Source organism: Anas platyrhynchos, chromosome 5 (genome assembly GCF_047663525.1).
Source record: "Anas platyrhynchos isolate ZD024472 breed Pekin duck chromosome 5, IASCAAS_PekinDuck_T2T, whole genome shotgun sequence".
NCBI lineage: Eukaryota > Metazoa > Chordata > Aves > Anseriformes > Anatidae > Anas > Anas platyrhynchos.
The window spans coordinates 21,311,024-21,335,652 of NC_092591.1; the positions used below are offsets into that span (position 1 = coordinate 21,311,024).

A 24,629-nucleotide genomic window follows, 5' to 3' on the forward strand; every position below is an offset into this window, starting at 1 on the left:
TTGTCAAATCAGTAGTTTATTGGTATGCCAGATACTTTCTGGCATGATTTCCAAATTATCCAGATAACCTTGCCTTCAAACAATGTTTGTTTTCCTTAGTGTGACAAAATCACAAATAAATTTTATTTCTCCATAGTAACCATTAAGAGGAAATGAAAAACAAAAAACTGAGTAGTCCTAAAAATGTCACAGTGGAGCGGAAGGATGCTGGCTATTCTTCAGGGCCACTGACAGCTTGTTCCTGTGGTTTTGAGTCTTATGTCCAAAGTGTTTGGGATGGGAGGGGAGAGCAATGACAGAGACAATGAAGGCTATGCTCAAGGTTTGGGGAATATTTGGCAGATGGAGTGATTGGTTTTGGTGAATCAGGCTGCTTGGGTTATAAGCTCTATTTCCTTCCTTAGTTTGGCTTCTATGGTAGGAACTGGAAGAAACTTCCCGAACTGTGAAGTCTAATCCCCTGCTATCACAACTGGACACATCCTGTTTCCCTGCCATAAATTTGTTGTGCATGATCTTCAAAAACAGGATTTTCATGCCCTTCATATTCCTACTGTATACAATATATGTATATATTATTTTTAACAATCAGAAACCTTTTCCTAATTTCTGTCCTTTAATTTGGAAGAGACATAGGAAAATACAAGAAGGTACAAAAGTAGAGATTGAAATTGGTTGTCTTTAAAATATGGTACGTACTTTGCATTTAAAAGTTGTCTCTGTGTTTACCTAGTCTGGAATAAATCCAAACCAGTTCACCTGAGAGCAAAAAAAAAAAAAAAGAAAATTCCAGTCCTAAAAAACAGCTAGTATTTGAAGGGTTAATTGGAGAAAGTGATTCAGCTGCTGACACAGGGAGTGGGCTGGGGATTGCTCTCCCAAGGTGATCAGCTGAAATGTTTGGGGGGTTGGTTTTTCAAAAAACAAAAAAGAGGGAAAGTTAGTTTTTCTATGGGAAGGGGAAAGGCTCAGTTTCTTGCGTGCAGTTTCACCTGCAGTTTCCCACCCGTTCAGCCTGTTGATGGCAGCCGTACTGTCTCTCTCCCACTGCCTGCTTTCTGGGTGTGCCAGATCTGGAAGTAACCTGCACATTTTTCATATCTGCCCTGCCCACACAAGCAGGACGGGCTGATTGGCAGGCGGAGAGCCACGGGTCCTGCTCAAGCACGCCGAGTGCATACCTCCCCACACAACTCCCACAGGAGGTGGCCATGGACAGGCGTACGCACAGCCAGCCGGACTGACACGCTGGGGGCTGGCACCGCAGAAAAGTTATCTGATCCCTGGGTAAGCTCAGCAAGAGGAAAATCCATTCATCCGAGTGATCTGGATTTTTTTTTTTCATCAGTGGGAAGAGGAGTGTGTAAACTTCATTTAGAAGAAAGGTACCGTAACAGCAGGGGCCAATATGTGTCTGGGTAGGTGGGTGGGTAGGTGGGAGGTTGGCTGATGGATGAACGACAGAGAAGACTGGAAGAAAGAACAATCTCAGCCGGTGGAGTCCTAGGGAACCTGTGACACAATACCTCTCACTTGGGAAAGTTCTATTTCCAGGAAGACTTAGGTCTGTGAAACTGGTAGGATGAGGCGGAGGGCTGACTTTTGGTCCTTCAGGAACAAGTGATTAAAAAGAGGGATTGTAAGTTGTATGTATACAACTAAACCAGCACGTAACGTCCCCCTGTGCTGTGCTCACAGTGCCTGCTGCGCTGCTGCAAGTGCAGTGTGTTTTAAAATTGAGAAGGATGTGGGGGAGGAGGGCAGTGTGGTTCATGAACTTTTGTGGGAGGTTATTTTCTGATCAGACGAAGGAAAAGTAGGCTGTTTCCTTGTTGATAAAAGGTGTTCTCTGTGCCATAAGAAGATAAATAGAAGCATGCAAAAAGAGCTAAATTATTTTCTCCAAATATTGCTGAAGGGATAAAGGAAATCTGTGTCTGTGCCTACTTAGGTGTTCAAAAAAGCGAAGGTTTGGAAGCAGGTTTTGCTGTGAGACTAACAGCTCTGAGCTGCTCTGTATAGAATTTCAGTGGGTGAGTGAGCAATTCAGATTAGTCAAGTGCTGCATTGTTCAGGGACTTCAGTGTTCCAGTATTTGTTGAAAACACAAGAAATGCTTTGCCCTCGTGTGTGCAGGAAAAAGCAGCTGGAATGACAAATGAGCATACACTTCGTACTGAGTTCTGAAATGCAAAAAGCAAAGTTCAGCTAAGTATACTGTGATCTACAGGAAAGGATAATTTGATACAAACTCTTTTTCCCTCTTATGTTATTTTTAAATAGTACTCACACTGCAGTATCATTATGTGTAAGAGCTTGTATGTCTGAGCACTCTGAGCCTCTGAGTTCAGGTTGTGTGAGGACATCCTCACAGATACAGTTATATTGGGCCTCCTGAATGCTGTCCTGGTTCCCTTCATATCACTTAATTTCCACTCCTTACAGCCAGTTCCAAAGAGCTCAACTCAACATCAGCTCTCCATACTTAATCTTGTTACATTAATGCTTTTCTGTGAGGGAGCAGCACTGACATTCATCCAGCTATTTCTAAATTCATCAGGAAAGGGGAATGCCCTTAAATAACTGTTGCTATAATTTTTCTCATGCATAGTTACAAGAACAGCTGTTTTAAAATTTACTAGTCACTCTGCAGATTAAAAGGTCAACAAGTTTTAAAGTGATTTTGTAGCTGGAGCTCCTGCATATCGCAAATCGTAGCACATCCTGGATTTAGTTCCCGTGAGAACAAGAATAATCCTTTAGAACAACTCCGAACCTGCCTAAAGCACTCCAGTGATGCGGAGACTTCACAGAGTTTTCGGTAAATCAGTTCAATAGTTAGTTGCTTTAGCTGTTAAAAATCTGCATATGATTTCTAATCTCAGTTTCTCAATGTTGCCTTCCAACTATCACATATCACTTTTTAGATCAAAGAGATTTTTCTTTTATAATTTTCTGTGTAGGTGCTTACAGACTGACTGTTCCTGAATCTCCTGTGAAGCAGATTAAATAGATGAGCTTTTGTCTTTTGCTGTTTACTAGGATTTTTTTTTCCTTTATAGTTCTGTTAGATCTTTCCTGAATCCTCCTCATTTTTTTCTACATCCCTGAATTCTGGATGAAAGACTAGGTCATTGTGTTCCATTAGGAGCCAGGTCATGCTACGTGCATGAAGCAAAATGATTTTTGTACTGCTTCATGTTTCTCTGTTCTGAAATCCTAATATTACATCAGTTCTTTTAGCCTGAGGGTTGCACCACGGGTGACAATCATCCAAATCTTTTCCAGAATCACTGCTTGTGAAGGTGTCCTCCATCCTTTAAAGTTGCCCTACTTACCACTGACCCTCCTTACCTGTATGAAATCCATGCACGCTATTCCTAAGTGCATACTATTTGAACACCATTGTGTAAAACACATTTAGAGACAACAGTAAATGAGATTTATAAAATTATTTCCATCTGTAAGTGGCTCCTGTAGGCTCAGTGTAGCAAGAGAGGCTCCTTAGCAAAATTGTTGCTCACAGCATACAGGAGTTCTGGTTTGCATCTCATCTGCTGCAGCCTAAAGAGTGCACAGAGTCTGACTACCCAAGGAGTGTTACTGAGTAGTGAAATCTGCTTGGCATCTGGCCATCCATGGCAATCCGCTTTCCAGGTGGTCCCTTGCTAGGAAATGAATGAAGTAATGCAGACAAAAAGAATCAACCTGAACTTTCTCCTTCCCAAATGTAAGCTGAACTCCAGAGCTTCTCAGAAGCTGGAAACTGTTCAGTCACACTTAGCTTGTCTGCTTTGCAGCTGCCTCAGCATGTACAGGTTCCAGCTGAGACTGGAGAATCACTGAAATGCTGTCAGGAATGCAGATCCAGGAGACTTTCTGTCCTGACCTGAAGTTCAGAAACTATCAGGAGAGCTCCTGTTCTCAGGAGATTTTCATTCTGCTTTGGAGGCCAAAAAGATTATGAAGGAACAGCCAGCCTTCAATGTACTTGTATGAACATAGTTTACAAGCTATTGAAGTAGACAGCTGCTGCAGGCAGAGTTCTTGTTCCTCCAGCTGAAACAAAATAAGGCTGCTCCTGGCTGAAAAGGGAATTGCTTTTTTTCTGCTGGAGGTTTTTCCATCTGTTTCTGTATCTGGGCAATAAGGGAAATAAGAGGATAATAATTGATTATTTTCCCCATCAATTATCATCTAAAAATGCCTTGACTATCACAAAATCAACTAGAAATATTCAGTTTGGACAGGGAGTCCTCGGTGTGGCATCTGTGGATGTGCATGCTCTAGGCTGCCCGTGCACACAGCCTCAATGCAGAGGCAGAAGTTGGTTACAGCATCTGCAATTCCAGTAACCACACTCCTCTACATGGATTTACACAGGATAATACTGCTGATGCTATTTATATTCATTCTTTGCTGGGGAATTGTTTGCTGCTTGCATTGATGACTTGCTAATTTTTCACGCTCTAGCATGCTGTGCAGGAGGAAGAGATAAAATAAAATATGCGGGTTCAGTTGTCTCCATATGTTTAAGCTGTAAAACCACTGCTGGCATTCCTGATCCGCCAGAGATCCCTGGAAAATGACTACAGTGAAGGACATCGTGCATTTCTGCATTCACGTTGTTGTTACTTCTGGGGGACCCAGGAGGATGCCAGTTCCAGGCATGCTATGTTATGAACCTGTTTGGTGCTCATGATCTGGATCTTTCAAGTCCTGTAACAAGTGCTGAGGCTTGTCTGCAAGCAAACAGTCCCCAGTGGCTTTCACCACAGCTAACCTGCTCCAACCCAGCGCCTGAAATCTGTGTCCGCTGCCTCCCCCATCTAGAGGGGACACCCCTGATCCCCGGCATGGCAGCCCTGCCTCCTCTGCTTGGCGGGTGGAGGCCAAGCAGGGGTTAACATCTCTTCCTCTTCATTAACCTCTGTGCAGTGGGCTGCAGCCCCCGTGGTGGCCCTGCCACCAGCCTGGGTGCCGCTGCCTCGGCATTCACCCCGCTGCTATAGCAACAGGTTGGAAATTCTTCTGTCCGGCCATCCATCCATCCCGCCTCCCTTCACAAATGTCTGCTCTGCAGACAGCTTTATTGTCTGCCCGCCGGTCTCTTCCCATGAGCTCCCAGCCAAGCAGCTTCTTCCCGAGGACAAAAGGCCCGGCACAAAGAAGGGACTAAACAGGACTACAAGTTTAAAGGGAAATTAAAAAAAAATCCTTAAGTTATGTTTTAACTATAAGGGAGAGAGAAGGAAAATAATTCTGGCTTCTCCTAAATGATGGTTCATGAAGGAGGAGAGGGGGCATAATTAGGTTTTGCTGGGATTCGGTAATTGCTTCCTGATGCCTCATGAAACTCTTTACAAGGAGCCTGGCTCGCCCACAGGGCTCTGTGGCACCATCCTTCCCCCAGCAAGGTCAGGCTGCTGCCATCCGACAGCTGCTCGGGTCCTATGGTCAAAGAGTTGGGTTTCAGCCCGCCTTAGGGGTGATCCAATTTTCATATCCCAAATGATGGGCTGTGTTGATGCTAAGGCACGGTTCTGTTCGTGTCCAGGTCAGAGGGGTCAGCCCCGGGTTCAGCCACGTGGCAGGTACGTATCTTGTTTTCCAAGGCCGCCCCCTGATGTTGTGGTGCACAGATGATGGGGAAATTTAGGGGGGAGGATAGTGCTGAGTTAGTAAATACAGGATTTAATCTTCCGATCTGTCAGCATTTGTAGAGCACTGAAATTCTGGTTCAAGTAAACACACTCCCTTCCAGTACAACCTCTTTGCCTGTCCCAAGCAGAAACGCGCTTTCATGAAGCCACAACAAGGGCAGAATTCTCCTCCATGGTTTCAAGTGGTCAGAAACACATTCCTTAACAAAGCCTTTGAGAAATACCATTTCACATGAATTTAAATTAGTGCTTTCTGTAAGGTGCATCTCCTTGTCCACGGGGCCAGGCTGTTTGTTTCCGACATTTGTCCTCAGTGTGACCTAGGTGTGTGGCTGGAGCCTGCCAACTGCAGCCCCTGGGGAGATGCAGCCCAGATTACAGATTACATCATCTTCCTAAACCCAGTAGATGTTTTTTCTTCACTTGTTAACCTAGTGGAAATCAGCTGATGGTATGTTTTCATCTGACCTCTATTTCTGGCACCTTACCCATACCATATCCAAGTAAGTCAGTGGGCAAAAAAAAAAAAATCCCTCCCCCCATTTCCATGTTAAAAAACAAAACAAAACAAAACAAAAAACTTTTCCTTGGCTGTGCTCAATTTATTTCTTGAAATCTTAAAATATAACACTCACGGAAGCAGGCATTCTTGTCCATAGCAGTGTTGCTCTTTTTGGTCCAACTAGGCAGTGCCACGGCTTAATAGAGCTGCTGCAGGGTGCTTTCATGATGTGTTAAGTATCCGTTGGGCATTCGTTTTTGAATGTTTGTTTGATTTTTTTATAGGAATAAATTGCTAATTATTTTTCAGTTTATAGTCTGTGTACCTTTCTTTTCACGCTCAGTAGTTAAAGTCCTCTTATCATCCCATTATCCCACGTTTCTCATTTCTCTAATCACTGTTGTTTCCTTCTGGCAGACCTCAACTCTTTCAGGGCTCTTCTGCAAAATCTCACATGGCTTCAGAAAGCTGTGCTTTGTTTAGAGGGCACAGCAGCTGTGGGGCCCCTTTTGTTTTCCTTCCCATCCGTCACTTTCTGTGCTCAGCCCTTGTCTCTCACTGGCCACCAAATCAGCTATGCAGCGCTGGAGGGACTTTCTGCTTTGCCTGATGAAGACAGTAAGGTTTTCCCATCGTGTTGTCCTTTTTTTTTTTTTTTTTTTTCTTTTCCCTCATCTTGTCCTATACCCTGAAGACATGCTAAGTCTCTTCCATGTTTCAAGAATGCAGTAGTTTCTTTCCACTGAGCTTCCTGTGGTATAGTGAGTACAGAAATTGCCCTGATACTGTCAGAGCCGTGCCCCATCCAGCCTCTTTACCCTGCCTGATTCCTAGTAACTACTGCTCCAGGACAGAAATTTTCAGTATTCCTTGTTTGTCACCTTCAAAGCTGACAGTTTGTTCTCTCATGTGTGTCTGTATGTATGTATGTGTATACACATATGGTGTGGGGCTCACTTCTCATACCTTACTGAGATGGTGAGCATTTTGGGTCTCTCGTTTACTTCTCCACAGGATTATTTCAATGTTTTCTGCCCTTTGTTTCTATCTTGCTAAGAAAAAGAGGTGACTTGGCTAAGCCAGAGCTGAATTCCCCTCTCTGCACCCCCATCAAAAGAATGCAGAGCATCATTTGGAAAAGAAAGAGGACATACAGCTTCGGCTACAGGCTACACAGTGTGTGAGGGGCTGGGGGGAGGGAAGCAGAGACTTAACTGTAAGAAAAGAAAAAGAGCTGGTAAGTTGTGCAGAACTAGCATAAGGGAATTGGGGCCTTTTCTAGCATGTGTTTTACCCACAGGCAGAGCTGTAGCTTGGAGGGAAGATGCCTGCTAGAGATGGGAAGAGGGGAAGTTAAAATTCATGCAGAGAGGAAGGAAGCATGGGTTTCCTTCTCACTTCTCACCACAGAGTGCTACGATAACATTATGGGTCACTTTCCCTTCTGCTTGCTTGGGTCTCTTTTGGTCAGACTCTCCTTTAACAGTAAGGCCCAAGCCTTTCTCTTCTCTGGACTAACACCAGCATGGCCCAAGGGAGTGTGGAAGGACTGGGTTGTTGTATCGTTGCTGTTTGGCACTTTTGCGGCGTGACCCTAAATACCCCGTGTACTGTGGTGGCTCCACACACACATACAAAAGGGAAAAACAAAACTTCAGATGACATAAGAAAGATAATAGCCTAGTATTGGGTTCTGTTCATTTCCTGCAATTGTGAGTAACTGCACAACAGCTGGGCCTTTATGGTGGGAGCCTGGGCTGAAGGAAAAGTCCCAGGCCTGGAACAGGTGAATGCGTAAAGGGGGGAATGGCCTCAGTGAGAGTAGTATGTCGCAAAACCAGCTATTCCCTCCAAACAGCCTCCTGGAGTGGTTGGCAGCTACCTTGAGGTTGGAGATGAAGTGCTGATTGTATCGTGGGATGGTAACAGGACTCTAAAACTGAGTCCTGCCTTATACCAGGAGCAGTTAACTAACATATATTTAGATGAATGTGCTGACAAGTTTCCTGTATCTTCTGTTATCCTTGGGAATCCTTGCATTATGCATATATGAAGGTTGAGCTGGATCAGCTCCAGTTGTTTCCAGAGTTGGCAGAAGTTGTCTTAGTGTGGTTGTCAGCCTGGCAGGGCAGACGTGAACTGTGGTTGCTGATACAACCGTGCTGTTAGAAATACTTTCCAAGGCAGCCCTTGTAATAACATTATAAATTTTCTGGATGGACAAAAAATGAGAGTGAGTCTTTAAGTGTCACAGTAAAGGAAGGTAAAGTTAGGTTACCACAAGTGGGAATATTTCTTCTTGTGGCCTGTCTCCCTAAAACATTCTTGCTCAGCATATATCCAAAACACATCTTTAAAGGCCTCAGGAGGTGAAAACTGTCTCTGCAGAGCCCCTACTCAACCCTGCAACTGCTTCAGCAAGAAGCAAGTTTATTACAAATTCTGGGGACAAACTTGTAGTTTATTTCTGAAATAAACTGGTATCTGTCTGTCTGTAACAAGAACATTTCAGTTACTAATGTAGCAAGAATTTGTTTTTCAAGGTCTCTCTACTGCTTGGAAACTTGAGGGTTTCTCTCAGTATTTTCACTCAATGCAAAGCTTTTCTTGTTGGGGATATCTGAGCAACTCCATAGGCCCTACTTTTGTCACCCTAATTTCTATCTCAACAAATACTTAGGTCTTCTGGGTGCACAGTTTACAGGAGCAGGTGTAAACAGTCCTTGTGACCTTACCACCACAGGGTGAGGAGCAGCCACATGCTCTCTTCACAGTCCTGGCAAAGTTCCCAAATCTCTTCCTATTTTATAAATGTTCTCCAGCCACCTGACCACTTGATCTCACTGTCTCAGGCCTTTCTTTGTCCTCCTTGCTGTCTACCTGAAGCAAAATCAGGCAGGAATTTGGTTGGTTGGTTTTTCTAACAAAAAGATAGGGATATTTTATGTATTTTGTTGCTGTATAAGAACATGTCTACCAGAACATAATTTCTACTGTTCTAAAATTCTGCAAAGCAGTTGCTTTCAAAAATGACTATATTTTAACACACTAATAATAATATGGTAATTTCCAAATTATCACCATCAAGACCCAATAAAAGGTATTCTTTCTAATTGTGATCAGTTTTTCCCCAGTTGATATTAGGTCAGTCTCGGCAGAGGGAACCATGCCATATACTCTCTCCCTTTCAAACAAATAGCATTTGTCATGCTGAGATCTCAGGAGAGTGTATTGCTGACTGGAACTAGAGTCTGTTTTTGGCTTACCTCCCATATTTTTGGTGGAATACTTCTTGCTTGTAAATGCTGTGGACAGTGCTCTGCTTCTCAGCCTCGGGGAGGAACAAAAGTAGGAAGCAAATTTCTCCTTTCAGTTCACAGAGAGTCCTGTACTTAAGCATCCAGCCTTTGGTCCCAAAGCCATATACTTACTGCAGCTTCTCCACCTTTCTATTTGCTTACATCCAGATATACCTACGTGCAAGCAGCAGGTGTATCTGTGCACAAGTAGCCAGTGCACAAGGAAATGCTTTGGCATGACGTGCATGAGTTCAGTTTTGCTCAGCCATGGCCTATAGCTTCTACTGTCTCCAGTTGTCTTATTCCCTAAAGGAGTTCCCTTGCTTATTCCATATGTCCTGCAAGGTGCCTAGAAAGCCCACAAGCTTTAATATGAGTTATGGTCTATTCATTAAATAAACTTGATAATGGCCAGTAACACTTTCCATCATACTAATATTTTTGCTTTGCTACAGAGAGAAAATTTGCAGAACAGAGGGCATAAATTGCTTATTGAAGGTCACTTGGACAATCACATAGTTCAGATTACCACTTAGGCCTTTTGTACCTACCCATTCCTATACCATATCCTTTGCATCATGCTGCTTCTCACGCACCTGTAATTATCACCATTTGTCAAGGGTGGAGGTGTTGCTTTGGTTGATCCTCAGTGACATCTACATGGATCAGGCATTACAGACAGATCAAGCTGTTTCCTCACACTATTTCTAGCTAGTCTCCTTAAGTCCTTTCTGTTAAGTGGCAAAAATTCCTCTTGGAATTAAAAACAAACAAACAAACAAAAAACCTGCACATGATCTTGTTATAGCTCCTATCACATTTGCAGTGAGCTCCTCATGTTAATTCATAAAACTGCAGCCTGGAGGTCCTGCATGCTTTCGGTCAGGAAGGACTGGCAAAGCTGGCTACCTGCACATAGTTATATGTCCTTCTCTGTACTTTAAAACAAACAAAAATTGTTTGCATAAGTTACAGGGGAAAAATACTAGCATAAGCTTCAGGCAGAAGTAGAGCACTGTTAACTTCCCAAACTTACATGTATCAGCTATGTTGCTGTGGATATAGATGAGACCAGAGTGCGCTGCTTTGCAGTCAGAGGTTATGTTGCTTAATGGGACCCTATTTATGGAATAAATCTGTCTTTGCAGTTAATTAGGCAACTAAATTATTAAAACACATAGCTGAAGTTTAAGTTTGCACAGAGCCTTACATTAGCAATTGGGAAACATGTCTTTTTTTTTTTTTTTTTTTAATAATAACAGCAGTGGCATAACTTGTAAATCATTTTGATATTGCTCAGGGTAGCAGCAGTGTATAAACATGAGATTACCTCTTGCCCGGATAACCAGAGATATGTAGACAAATCTGGCAGACAGAATCTGAGCTGCTGACTTGATATGATATAAAACTTGATCCTGGGAAATGCCTTGGGTGCTGGAATCAGGAAGTTAGTGCTACTATTTTTAAAGTTGTGGGGAGCCAAAAGCATTGGGCAATAATGCATTCTGAAGATGTAAAATACAAATGTCTGTTTTTTTTCTCTTTGCCCCTTCATTTTTTTGTCTGCAGTTAAGAGATTGAAATCTTTGTATGTAAATATAAATTTTACTTTTGTACTATTTTATATCAGTCATTAAACAAAACATATCCCTCCTCTTCCTGATTTACCTTGTCCTGCCTCTTCCAAAATGATGTGCAGATTTGGACATCACTGTTCGTTTTTGTAAGCAGTGAATTGAGCACTGGTACAGGTTTATTCGACTATGTACTGACCTTTTTTTGTTAGAGAATCGGCACTATACTGGGCAGATAGCTGGCTTCAGTGATACAGAAACTGCCCAGCTAGACACGAGAGGTCAGCCAGCTATTTCACTCTGACTACCAAGTTGTCCTCAACTGGTGTTACCTTTTGTGGCTGCTACCAGTACAGTTTCTGAACAGATGGACTGGCAGTAGCAAACCTGTTTCAGACATCTAATGCACATAATGGTGCATTAAAGGCACAGTGTCTTTTGGTCCCATAACTTAATGAGATGGTGTGTTGCTTTGCAATCAGAGGTTATGTTGCTTAGTGGGATTCCAAACTCTGAGAGGATCCATCAGCTGGCACATTTCTGCTTGCAGTCTGCCCCTGCAAATATCAGGCTTATCCTGCATGGTACTATCTCAAGCTCTGAAGACAAAATGTAAGAGATTTGCAAACCTTTGCATTTTGTTACCAGTCCGTTACTGGATTTTCACTGTCATAAAAATATGACAGAATGGCATGCCTTATTGTCTTCATACAAGACTTAAATAACTGCTCTTTGGAAAGGAGAGCTTGTTCAACACATTCTGCCATCAGCTCCTACAAGATGGAGTGGGATTGTCTTTTCATTTTTAGGATGGGCTACAGGTCTGTTCTACTTACCAAATATCACAGACTTCCAGAAACTTATTGGGCTACCAGTAGCTTCTCTTTCCTTATTAGCACTCAGAGTATTGCTCCACAAGCTCTATGTTCTCACTCAGTACCAGTTGCACTACTGAAGTGTATGCACTATGTACTGCTGAGATTGAACTCAGAGAGGGAAGTAGACTTCTGTGGGTAGAAGCAAAGTCCAAAGTACGCTTAGAGGCAAACTGTCATCAATTATCTTAGCCAACATACTTTGAAAGGAACTGCTTTTTAAAAATGTCATGCCTGCGTCTTCCGTGGTTCTCATTTGTTCCTTTTTCTCCTTTTGGATTAAAAAAAAAAAAAAAAAAGTGTAAAGTAATTCATTCTTCTCCACAAAACCTGTCATTCTCAGATTGATCCCTCTGTTGGATCAGGTTTGGCTTTGTGTTTCCCAGCTCTGCTCTGTCCCCTCACATACATTTGGCTAGGCTTTGTTTAGCCTAGCCAAACTGGGAGCCTAAGTATTCCACTGGTAGTAATAATGACTAAGACTGGGGTGAAGTCATACTTTTGGTAACCTCTGGACTGAGCACACCTTGCTGAGAACAAAGCTAGATGACAGAGCAGTAAAAATATGTAAGTCGCATCCATGCTGTGTCTTCAAGGATGGAAATGAAGTTGCTTTGTAATAGTTCATGAATCATGCATGTATGCTTAGTTGCTAAGGTGTTTGCTTTATGAGTATATTGTGTTTGTTTAATAGAAATAAGTTCTAAGGAAAAACAAATTTATTTATTTTTTAAATGTTCTCTCCACCGCTTATCTAAGATCTGTTCATAACTCAGCTCAAATAATTCCTAGTCATAAACCCATGGTATTATGCCACATATCTATTGTGAACTCTGTGAACAGACATTGTCTTGTCTAAATCTTGTAATGATCTTAAAAACTTCCTCTAATTATATTAGTCTTAATGTACCACCTTCTGGCCAGCTAATGGAAGCACATGAACTGGTCTTCGTGAAAAGCGTGTGTTTTCCAGATCTGTGGCTCTCAGAAGGGTTTAAATGAAACAGCTTTCTTTTCTGGAAGAGTTTTTGGGCCCATTCCCTACCATTGTTTCACAAGTGTAAAAGAAGAGCTCCACTTTCTCTACAAAGTAGCCTTTTTTACTGAAAAGCAAAGAAACCTACTTCCAAGTGAGAAATATTTTTTTTCCTGAAGTACGTAATGTCTCCTAGCTACCTCTATAAAAGTTTTGTTCCCTTTTAGAATTCTTTATTGCTGCTAACTAGTTTGAGCCAATAGTCATCTGTGATTTTATGAGATAAATTATAACTAAATTAACTGCATTGCTCTCATCTCCCAGATAACATTTCATTTAAGGAACTTTCAAATATGTTTAGCTTTCTAATACCAGAAAATTCTTCCACTGCAGTATTATCTTCTTCTTCCCACAGTCTTGAAAATGACTGATAGAGGCCCTATAGGGACTATGTGCAGTGACAGTTTCATCAGGCTTCAATAAAATAGCTAGTGTTCTTCTTATATATCCAGGAGGCAAAAGGCTTGGATATGAACTTCAGCCAGGATTTTAAACTCTTAATCAATAAACATATAAATGTGTTGGCAAAAGCTGTAATAATGATAAATATTGTTTACATGAAGCTTTAATGTTGCTAATGTTTATTGAGATTGTAATAAAGATTTAAAATCTTTTGGAGATGGTCTCTAACTGCAGTTGTTTGTGCTATTTTGTGTAAGGAAGGAAGAAAGATGCAAAGCAAGGAGAACTTCTCAGAGAAGTTGGGTGCTCGCTTGAAATGAATTCAGTTCGTGCTCCAAGGAGGAATGATAATATATACTTTTTTTTTTTTTTAATTTCTTCAGAGTGTTAGGCCCTTTTGCCACCTTTGTCTTCTACTTTCACATTTTTCCTCTAGCGAATCCCAAAAGTGAAAGCTAGTAAACAATTTAAATTAGTAAGAATTTTCCCTGGTAATGTAAATGCTTATAGTGACTATTTATATCTATTTTTTATTCCATTGTAGGAAGGAACTGACCTGGTACCTTATTTGAGAAAAAATACCAATATATCTTTAGGATCAGAGTTAATATTTAAGTGTTTTACAGTTTCTCAGAATCTTTGGCATGACCCACAATTTTAGAAACTAAACCCCAAAGTTTAAAAAGTCATCATGTAATTCCTATTTGACATGAAGATCTAACAGTTTCCTCAAGACACTAACAACCTTATCCATGACCTGCATGAACTATGTCTAATTTGGAATCTACTATTAAAGTGATAAATGTATTATTTGGAGACTCCATCTTTCCTCTGCCTGCTGTGGCCTCAGGCACACAGGCAGTTATATTTCAAAACTACACATCTTATTTTTGCTGCAATGTTTTAGTGATTTCTGGATAAGTTATGGTTTTGTTCTACGCTAGATATAATTCTTTCTAAGAGTGTTTGTACAAATTCTAAGTGTTTTCAGACTAAAACCTGAACAGTATATTTGGAAAACACGTTTTCTAACTATAGTTATCTTCTGGTAGGTATCTAAAGTACCAGTTTCGTGCACTAGGTGTGTTAGAGATCCTTGGTTTTGTTTTAAGACTACACAGATCCATTCTGGTTATCTAATTTACTGAGCAGTACAGGCTGCAGGCTGCTTTGTAAGAAACTTGTACAAAGCTCCAGTGATACCTGAGAGCAGGTGGCATACCTGAGAGATCTGTAGAAGGAAAAACGGAGTTAACTGTATATAGATTTCGAGTTGCTGAAATATTGTTCCAGTTATTTTGTACCATGTCTGAAATGCTTGAGCTTTGTTTCATAAGCTAGAATTTAACTACTCGATAAATATAACACAATGAAAATATTGAGTGCTGTTAATTTAAATCGTGCCAGAAAGTTCTAAGTTGTAAACTAGTTTTGTTACCTTGAACATTTTCTGTATTCAGTGTATAATGACATGGCGCTGATTGAATTTCAAGCTTAATGAATTTCTTCAATTGAGTGAAGACAAACAGAAGAAAGCAAAACAAGTGAGACAAAAAAGGCACTCAGGTAGCATCACACACAGCTGGTTGCAATGATGCTTCCAGCTGCAACTACCACTGTTCCTCTGGGTAGTCTGATATTAGGTAGACCCAATGGCTACAACAGGCTCAGTTGCTGGGAAGATGGTCTCTTCCCTCTCTAAGTCGGTGTCAGCAAAGGAGACGTGAGGCAAATAATTCAAGGCAATGAAGCACAGCAAGCACCAGTGCCTGAAGTGCAGTAGTCCTACCTTCCCATAAATCTGTAAGTCTCTGTAGATATAGAATAATAAGAAAAAGTCACAGTATCAACAAAGTCCATAAAAGCAATGCTGACCTCTAGGGTCCTTTAGGGTAGTACATGAAGATGGTCCCTTTCAGCAGCTTTCCTGCAGTATGAGGGCTGCTGCAATCCAGCTGTAAGAGGCTGAGTCATAATCTGCTTGTATTTTATCTTCAGTTTAGTATCTGCATGATGGCTTACATTTAAAATGAAATATAGCAATTCTTATAAAGATTAGAGACTCATGGGGATGAATTAATTGAGCATAGATGAAATTCATTGTGTTTTAAATAGAGCTGGAAGCTCTGTGACATAACTTCTTTGTAACTTCAGATGATTTAACTTCTTTTAATGATTAAACTTCTTCTAAGACTTGTGATGAATTTGCAGTAGTTAACTAAGCAAGAGGGATCACATTTAAATAGTCATTAACCCACTGCTGGGAACAAACCATTCAGTACTTGAGATTAGAACTGCTGCAGATTTGGGATAGAACAACGCTAGGTTTAATCAGGCCATCAATTTACGTGGCCTAAAACTAGATACCCAAGTTCAAACAGATGTAGTGATAGAATATGACAGAGTATGGTGAACTGAAAAGTTATCTATGGATGAATCCATTCAACATCATCTGAGAAGCCTGTCAGGTGGGAGGAGGAAGGATAAGAACGGGAACCATAGAGAGCAGGTCTGTGACTTGAGTCTTTCATCTTGTACCTGCCGGTTACTCAGTCTGTGATGATTTTGAAATACCTCTTTAGCTGTGCTGTAAAGTATCAAGTTAAAAACATAACTTTTAATCGACAGTTCAACAAGCTGGAGAACCAGATTGCTGTGAAATTTTGTATGTGATCTGTTCAGCAGCAGCAGTAGAGGGCATGGAGTAGAGGGCAGTAGAGGGCACTCATCTCTTTCACACATCAGATCTTGCAGAGACACCCAAAATCTGCAGAAACATTTATAAAACATCCCATCCAGCCTGCTGGGTGTTACTGCTCAAAGGGTTCAAGGCTTTCTGACCCCCCCTCCCCTCCCCCCCAATAGTCCTAACCCATGGAGGGGTGATTGCCTCTTCTCCTGTCTCCAAAGACTATTGTGTATCTCATGGACAGTGTCCTGCAAGCTGGGAGAGAACATTTCCAAGTACTCCCCGAACGTTACCATGTGCTGACTGATAGCATAGTTACACAGGAAACATATGGAGGTAATAACTGTTATCCTCACAGGGATATCATATCCTCTGGGTAAAGCAACAGGTAGTAACTTCCCTTTGACAAGACACCTTTGGTGCTTTGGGTTGCAGATTCTTAGAGATAAATTCCATGGTGCTTTTGTACTGTAGCCTTGTTTAGTGACATTGCTAGAGAAATTTTGACTGATGTCTGCAGCAGTAACACATCTGACATTAGCAGAGCTGTGATAAACAGGAAAGCTTGATAAAGCACGTCGGGGTTCACAGTGTCTGCCAAACTTGAAAAACTTCACAAATGCATAGAAAAATCAGAAATATCTGATGAACCAATTTATTGGTTTATAACTTACGTGGCATTTGCACACTTATACTGTGTGAGGTAAGCATAGTCATTTCAGACAAAATTTGGCATAAGTGACAGATGCTTTTTTTAGATTTTAGAATAAAACTTGCATTAACCTTTTCAGAACATAAACTACCCATTTTTAATTGTCTTGAGTTATGAGGCAAAAGTCTAATGATTGAACAGGGGAAGAACGGGTTTTTTTCCTTCTAGACTAAAATTGTGACATGCCCAGTAGTGTCTGGAAGTCCTAGAAATGTGCTGGATACTGTAATATCTCCCAGATTCTGTTTCTCTGCACTTTCTGCTTTTCTATCATTGCTTAGGATACAGAGACTGCAGTTTTTGTAATTGGCATCCTCTTGGCCTGGCTGATCTTTAAAGGCCAAGTCTGAAGTGCTGTCTGCTGTATACCACTGCCTTTGTTTGCATTGTTTTCCCAGCAAGAGACCTAAACTAGATTGAGCTATACCAACAGAAAACTTAGCAATGCTTACGTTGTTCAAGGGTGTTAGCTCCACTAAGAAAGAGCGTACCCATTGGAAGTGGTGACCATACTGAGCCCATGCCTGTGCTGTGGACTGAAGTGTAAACTAGAGCTATCTGAGTTAAATGTAAATTAATTTATGCAGGGAAAAGAAATAGGCATGCCATGAAGCTCCAAGATAATTTCTGTCAAGAGGCAGACTAGACAAGTACTTCGAGATTTGAAAATCCAGGAGTTTGCTCAAATCCATTCCTTAAAGTAGTAATGTTATCTGCCTTTGTTTGACATGTCTGCAGTGCCTTCAGATCTTCCTTCTTCTGGGGCACATTTCTCTCACAGTTTGCAAGGTATCAATGTCCTTTAGCAGGTGGATGTGTGTCTTCCCCCCCAGGCATAAGTAAGGTGATACCACCTGGTGATGTGGGCCCCAAAAAACAAAAAGATGAAGCAACAAAGAGAACCAAAGCCTTCTTTCCTTGTAGCCAGTCACAAGAGATTGATCATAGTGAAATGTTTGACATTCCTTATAACATAATACAGTTCTCCAGTTTATCTAATGGAAATGATTAAACATTTTGCTACTGAGCGCTTGTAAAGCCAACTAAACATTAGGAGGCCTTTGGATGGAAAACAAACAAACAAAAAACTTGTGATGCTGCTTGGCATTTTATTGCTCTCCAGGAATTTAAGTTTGCAAATTAGTTTATAGTTTCTTAATGATATTCAGGCATGTATGTGGTATACAGCGAGTACTGCTTGGAGGCACCCCTTAGGTGAGAGAATGATGTGGAGACACACAGAAGATGCACACTGGAAAGGGAGATAGGTTTCAAAGTCATTTGCTTAGGAAAGCAAAATTGGTCAATCAAGAAGGAAAAAGCACAAGCTCTGGTTTGGTCACTTCTTCCTTTTTTTTTTTTTTATTTTTTTCTTTAATGCAGATCTAACCCTTCTTAGTTAGGAACCACTCTCTGGTTGCAAGACTGTTTGCACCCTGTCAGCAAGCCATCTTCTTGATTTATTTTCTAGAAAGGAATTTTAAAACACTTAAGAAAGCAGAGCAGTAAAGCAACGAGCTTAGCTGTTCATCTGAGGAATTGCTTTCTTAAGTGCCCTCTCACAGAACTACTGGTGTGTGGCCAGACTGAAGGACATCTGTGCTTTAAACATTATCATCTGTGTTCAGGAACTCATCAAAAGTCAAGATGAGAAAAACCTCAAATCATTGTCTAAGCCAATGCCTGGCGATGTCAGAATTTTTCCAATGCGAGATATTTGCCTTTGCAGCAGAAGTTCCAGTATTTCTCTTGGGATATACACATTATTTCATCTAGCCCTCCAAAGAGAGAACTTAGGATGCTTAGCTGTGTTAGTATATTATTATTTTTACCTCCCTACTATTAGTCATATTTTTACAGACAAAGCTAAAAAAACGTCTTTTCTAGAACCACCTCTGTAATCTTCAAATATTTGTAAACCCAACCATATGGCTCTTTGGCAGCAGAAGAATGTACTTTTGATTTTAGTTTGAGAAGGAAAGATTATTTCAGTTCCCAGATTTGATACTTCCATATACCAATTCAAATAACAGTTTATTGATTTTTCTATAAAATATAATTATGCAAATGTTTACATTTACAAAACCATCTTCATTTAAGGTGGTATTTCTGGGTATCTCAATCAAAACAACAGCAGCAAAAAAATATTCTATAAAACTTGTTTGATTTATAAAGAAATGTTGTCAGGTGAATTTTGTGTGTTCTTTTATATGGACTCTAAAGGAGATCTGCTCCTCTGCCTCTCTCAAATTTACCTGAAGTATTAATACTTTTGTGGAGTTGTACTTGGTTTCTGCAATTCAAAAGTTAAGATACAGGAAAGGGGAAAATAATAACTTCAGGCAGGGAAGAGGTTCTGAATAATTAAAAAAAAAAAAAAAGAATTTCTTAATACTCTTAAAAAACCCTGATGTTGTTAACACAGGACTATTAGAAGTCCAAAATAAATTTATGTTTTTTATGGTATTTCTGGGAAAACATTAAAAATGTGACTTTCTTATCACATCCTTCCATTGCTTTTGCTTTGCTTCAGAAAACTACATGCTTGATGACCAAAACACTGGAAAGGCATGAGACAACATAGAAGGTATCGGTGTGGACCTGAGGATCAGAACATCAAACTAGTCTTGCTGGCTTTTTCTTAGTATTTTCTGTTGCTCGCTTTAGGGTGTGGTTGTGAAGACAATCTTTTTTTTTTTTTTTTTTTTTTTTTTTTTTTTTTAAACCCACAGATATATTTATAATCTTGTGGCAGAACTTAATGAATAAAGGAGCCACTGCTATACCCAGTGGTGCAACTAGCAGCAGGGACTACAGCTGGGCATTGTACAAAGCTAGAAGTGAAAGGTCAGAGCTGAGAAGAAAATCTGAGAATCTGAGATAGTGCCACTTCTTGTCCAATATGCTTTCTAATGTATGGATAGCCTGTAGAAGCAGAATCTCTTCTTGTTATGGCTTTGTTATTATGTGACTTGAAAAATTGTTTTCATTCTCCTTCATATAATATTCACAATTATAATAACCCCTAGACTGCTCATTTTGAGGACTACTCTGATTCATCAGCCCAGTGGGAAGAAAACAGGAAGAAAAACCTTTAAACTCTGAACTCTGAGAAATGATGGTCATTTTGGAAAACACCTTATTATTGCTGCAGCTATCTCCTCCAGAAAGAGCTGGAACTGAAATAGCACAGTATGATGCTGGCTTCTGGGGAGGTGTCTTGGCAGAGCCCAAAACAAAAAGGAGAAAAGTGGTCAAGGGTGCTGTGTCCTGACAGAGGGTGAGGACAGCCTCCACAATACAAGTCTAAACCGTTTTCCCTTATCCTAATATAAGTTTTTAGATCTCAACTTCTCCAAGGGGTTTTACAGAGACATCCAAGGACTATTAGACTATTTCCCACGGTGCAAGCCACAAAGCATCTTTGCTGAACACATTTAGAGTAAAAATGCCACCTAGGCACCTTTTATGGTGCCTTCACCATATCCCCATGTATTTTTGTCATAATAGTAAACATGTAGACAAGTGTGTGGGGATGGAGTGATGTCCCTCAATGTTCATTCCCTCTTCCCACACAATTCTTCTCTAAAGTAGAGTAGTGGGGACAGAAAGAAAAAAAAATGAACAAGGAAGAGAGAACAAAACAGACAAATGACAGAAAATAGGTGAAGAAAGTCAAAAGTGAAAGTTTAGAGAAGGAAATTTGAAAATATCACTACAACACATGGGATGCTTCTTTTTTAAGTCATTTATGTTGGAATGAGATCTGAGAGATACAATCATTGCTCTCATTCCTTCTAAATTTCTTCCTGCTTTCCTTTTCTGTGTTCAACTGTCCATTTAAAAGTGGCTGAATCTTTCTTTATTAATTATTGACTGATTCTGCAGAGTTTTATCCAAGTCTTTTGACTGTCTTTCTTACCCAGCGTACGAATAGGCCTTTCTTGAGCATGCAAATTATTGTGCAGACTGTGCTTTTCTTTTAGTGGAGAGAACAAGCTAACTTCAGAATAATTAGCTGAAATTTCCTCCCCTCCCCTCTTTTTTTTAAAGACAATTCCTCATCTCTCCAGGAAGATGAAGAGGTAGATATGGAGGCTGTCAACTGGCAGCTGAACAACACCTCCATGAATGGGCATTCTGCTACCCCAACCACAGTTCGTTTTCCCAGCTGGGTGACTTTTGATGACAATGAAGTCAGTGGTTCACCGCAGAATCTTTCTCCCTTGAAAATAGACACTTCACCTGCAGAAACACAGACTCCAGATGTTAACTTTAACCTCACTGCATCCTTTAAGAAAAGGGAACGTCCTAAAAGCACATTGGGTGACCTCTCCAAAATTCAAAAGCTCGATCTCTCCTCCTTAACCAAGTTGCCTTCTGTTGAAACACCACCTTGGAGTGCTACTAATCCCTTCCTGGATGAATCTCTTCGGGATGTCCAGCCCTCACCCATCAATCCGTTCAGCTCATTCTTTGAGGAGCGAGACAGGCGTTCCAAAAGTTCTTCTGTCTCCAGTGCTCCAGGCAAAAGCCAAAGAGACTCTCTCATTATTCTCCATCAAGAACCCGATACCATCAGCTTCCAAGAGGCAAACAAAAGCGTAACACACACAGATGCTGTAGAGCAGCTGAAACAACTCCAGATTGGAGATCCAGATCGTGTGAGCAGCCCTACCTTGCCTGATGATGACCCCATGATGCCCTATGATCTGGATGCCGCCTTATTTAACCTGGCACCATCTCAGCCAAAGGATGGATGGCCAATGATGCTCAGGATCCCAGAGAAGAAAAATATTATGTCATCCAGGCACTGGGGACCAATATACGTCAAACTGACTGACACTGGATATCTACAGCTTTTCTATGAGAAAGGACTGGAGAAACCTTTCCGGGAATTCAAACTGGAAATTAATCATGAGATTTCAGAGCGCAAACTCCAAAACTATGATGAGAATGGAAGGATACACAGCGTGCGGTTGGACCGCACAACCTACAAGGAGAAAAAGAAGTATCAGCCTAAACCAGCCATTGCTCACACAGCAGAGAGAGAGCAAATCATCAAGCTTGGGACTACAGATTATGAAGACTTCCTTAGCTTCATCAGTGCTGTGCAGGACACACTGATGAACTTGCCAGCCTCATCAACAGATCTGAGCACGGTGGGACTAAACTATCAAGAGGAAGAAATCACCGTTGATGTTAGGGATGAGTTTCATGGCATCTTGGCCAAAGGAGACAGTGTGATTCTCCAGCACAGTGTGCTGACCCATATCTATGTTCTCAGCTTCCTTTCTGGCCTGGCAGAATGCAGACTGGGCCTTAACGATATCCTAGTCAAAGGGAATGAAATAGTTGCAAGGCAGGATATTATGCCCACTACTACCACTAAGTGGATTAAGTTATACAGCTGTCGGTTCCATTCATGTGTGGATGAGGATGTCTTTAATAACTCCCGTATTATCCTGTTCAACCCCTTGGATGCCTGCCGGTTTGAACTGATGCGATTCCGAACTGTCTTTGCTGAGAAAACTTTGCCTTTCACTCTGAGGACAGCAGCCAGCATCAACGGTGCTGAGGTGGAGGTGCAGAGCTGGCTGATGATGTCCACTGGCTTCTCCTCCAACCGTGACCCTTTAACTCAGGTCCCTTGTGAAAATGTGATGATCCGCTACCCCGTGCCCAGTGAGTGGGTGAAGAACTTCCGCAGGGAGAGCGTCCTGGGAGAGAAATCTTTGAAAGCCAAGGTGAACAAGGGGGCCAGTTTTGGATCAACCAGCCTGTCTGGTTCTGAGCCGGTCATGAGAGTTACTTTGGGAACTGCCAAATACGAGCATGCCTTTAACTCCATTGTATGGAGGATAAACCGACTGCCTGACAAAAACTCAGGTGAGTGGTGTACACAATCTCTGCAATCTCTGCACGCTTAAAGGAGTTATGTGTTTTGGAAGACAGGGAGTACTGGGTTAACATACTAAGGTATAAGTCATTCTTTGTAGTGTATCAAACAACATCAGTTTGTTGCATATAGCATTTATCTTACCCTTAATTGCAGTAGTTTATACATCCTACAAACATTACTAACGATAAAAACATTTGGGATTTTCCAGATGCAAAAATATGCCTTCTGTCTCTGCTTTTATGAGTACACTATAGGACTTTATGAAGTCCTTTATGATTACATTATAGGACTTCTGTGTCAAACATTTCTATATGCTTAGCACTGCTGATGGAAGCAGGGCTCATTCAGGTAACATGCAAAGGCAAGACCCAAGACCCTATGCTATGTGACTGAATGACAGGACCAGATAATTTACTGTAGTGCCAGCACATGTGATTCATTTTCCATGCATTTCCATCCATTGCATTGCCAGTGCCTTGCAAACATACTGGTTCAGTGTTATATATTTTGACACATATACAGCAACTAATCTCTATGAAGCGTCTAGAGTGAACAGTCATAAGAAGACAGAAGGTATTGTGTAACCATTACAGAAAAAAGTTTTGCAAATGCCAGTTTGTGGCTATGTTTCTGCAATCAGTGCAGACAGGTGAACACAGCTTAACCCCAAAAATAGCAGCATGAATTCCACAAGTCTTTGTATTTCTTGTAACATGTTAATAATTAAACATTCAAGTAATATGAGCAAGCTACTGTTCCCTTTGGTTGTCCCCACTATTTGTTCACCCTGGGCAATAAAACTAGATAATTCAGGTTTATATTTATGCATAGTGAACTCTACTTCTTGATTTGTCTGATCTAAACAACTTTGTTACTAACAAGGTGTACTTTTTAGTATTAATGCTGTAGTATTGTAGCTGTGTGACTGGGTGGGTTTCTGTGTTTGGTGTTTCCTGAAAGAAAGTTCAGTGTTGCACCAGATCTGCCACTTTCTAAGGACAATTGTTTTCCCAAGGACAATTGTTTTCCCAAGTTTAAGCTATAGCATTAGCAAAACATTGATCCAAGTCTTCTAGTCCATTGGATCACATTTCAGCCCAAGGACACCAGGTTACACTATTGGTTACAAATTTGGAGGGATACCACTAACAGAAGTGAGGGGTCTGTGCTTTCTGTAGTGCAGGGCAGAAAAAGAGAGAGTCTGGGAGCCTGAGAAATATTGCAATGAAAATTTAACCTCAGGCTGTGTATGAGCAATAATGTGCTTGTGAGGAAAATCTCAATGCACCATCTGTATAAGCTCTGGGAACGAGATGGTATCAAAGTGGGCCTTCTGTGGCATCTTCTCTCTGTATACTGTATAGACCTTACAGCTGGGACAATGAAACTCTCAGACTTTAACACAACCCCAGAACTCGCCAGGAACAAACCAGGAAAAGAGGCAGAACTCCTGACTCTGTTGCATCCTACAAGGTGATGCTGCCTTACCCACCACAGCCAGGAGAGAGATGTTTATCTGCAGCTCTCGCTTCCTCACTGTTGTTGCTCCCAGTGTGAGGCCTTCCGTTGCATACCCTGGGTCAGGGGGAAATGAAGCAGACTTGGCACTGCTGTTGGAGGCCTGCCACAGAGCATCTATCCATCAGTGTCACCACGCAGAACGCAGGGCTGTTAATATTTGTTTACATCCTGAGAGGAAGAGAGTGTCCTCACCCCTCCGGTCAGGCCAGATGTAATTTCAGGGAACGGAAAGGCCTTGCAAGCGCTGTATTGGCCAGGACACACGGGGTATGTGAGAGGGAGGGAATCCCAGGGTGATGACAGGACACACTAAATGTAATTTAAATCCGATCTTGCCTCTCAAGGGCTATTTACATTTCTCCAAGTTCTGCTTGTTCCATGGCTTTCCTTCCTTGAAGTAGATGGCAAACAAAGAGGGATGTAAATGGAACTGCTCGACACCATTGATTTAGCA

The 24,629-nt window shown here is 41.2% G+C and overlaps 1 protein-coding gene across 3 annotated transcripts in view; it reads left to right on the plus strand.

Moving 5' to 3' along the window:
* The window catches only part of STON2 (stonin 2), an 84,410-nt gene that overhangs the window by 50,960 nt on the left and 8,821 nt on the right, over positions 1-24,629 (plus strand). For all 3 annotated transcript variants that reach the window (XR_003497682.3, XM_027458947.3, XM_072038399.1), the window contains exon 5: positions 20,806-22,641. Coding sequence is in view for 2 of the 3 variants with exons in the window: in XM_027458947.3 (XP_027314748.1) it covers positions 20,806-22,641 (1,836 nt within the window). In the remaining variant the exon portion in view is untranslated. The remainder of the gene's footprint in view (positions 1-20,805; positions 22,642-24,629) is intronic.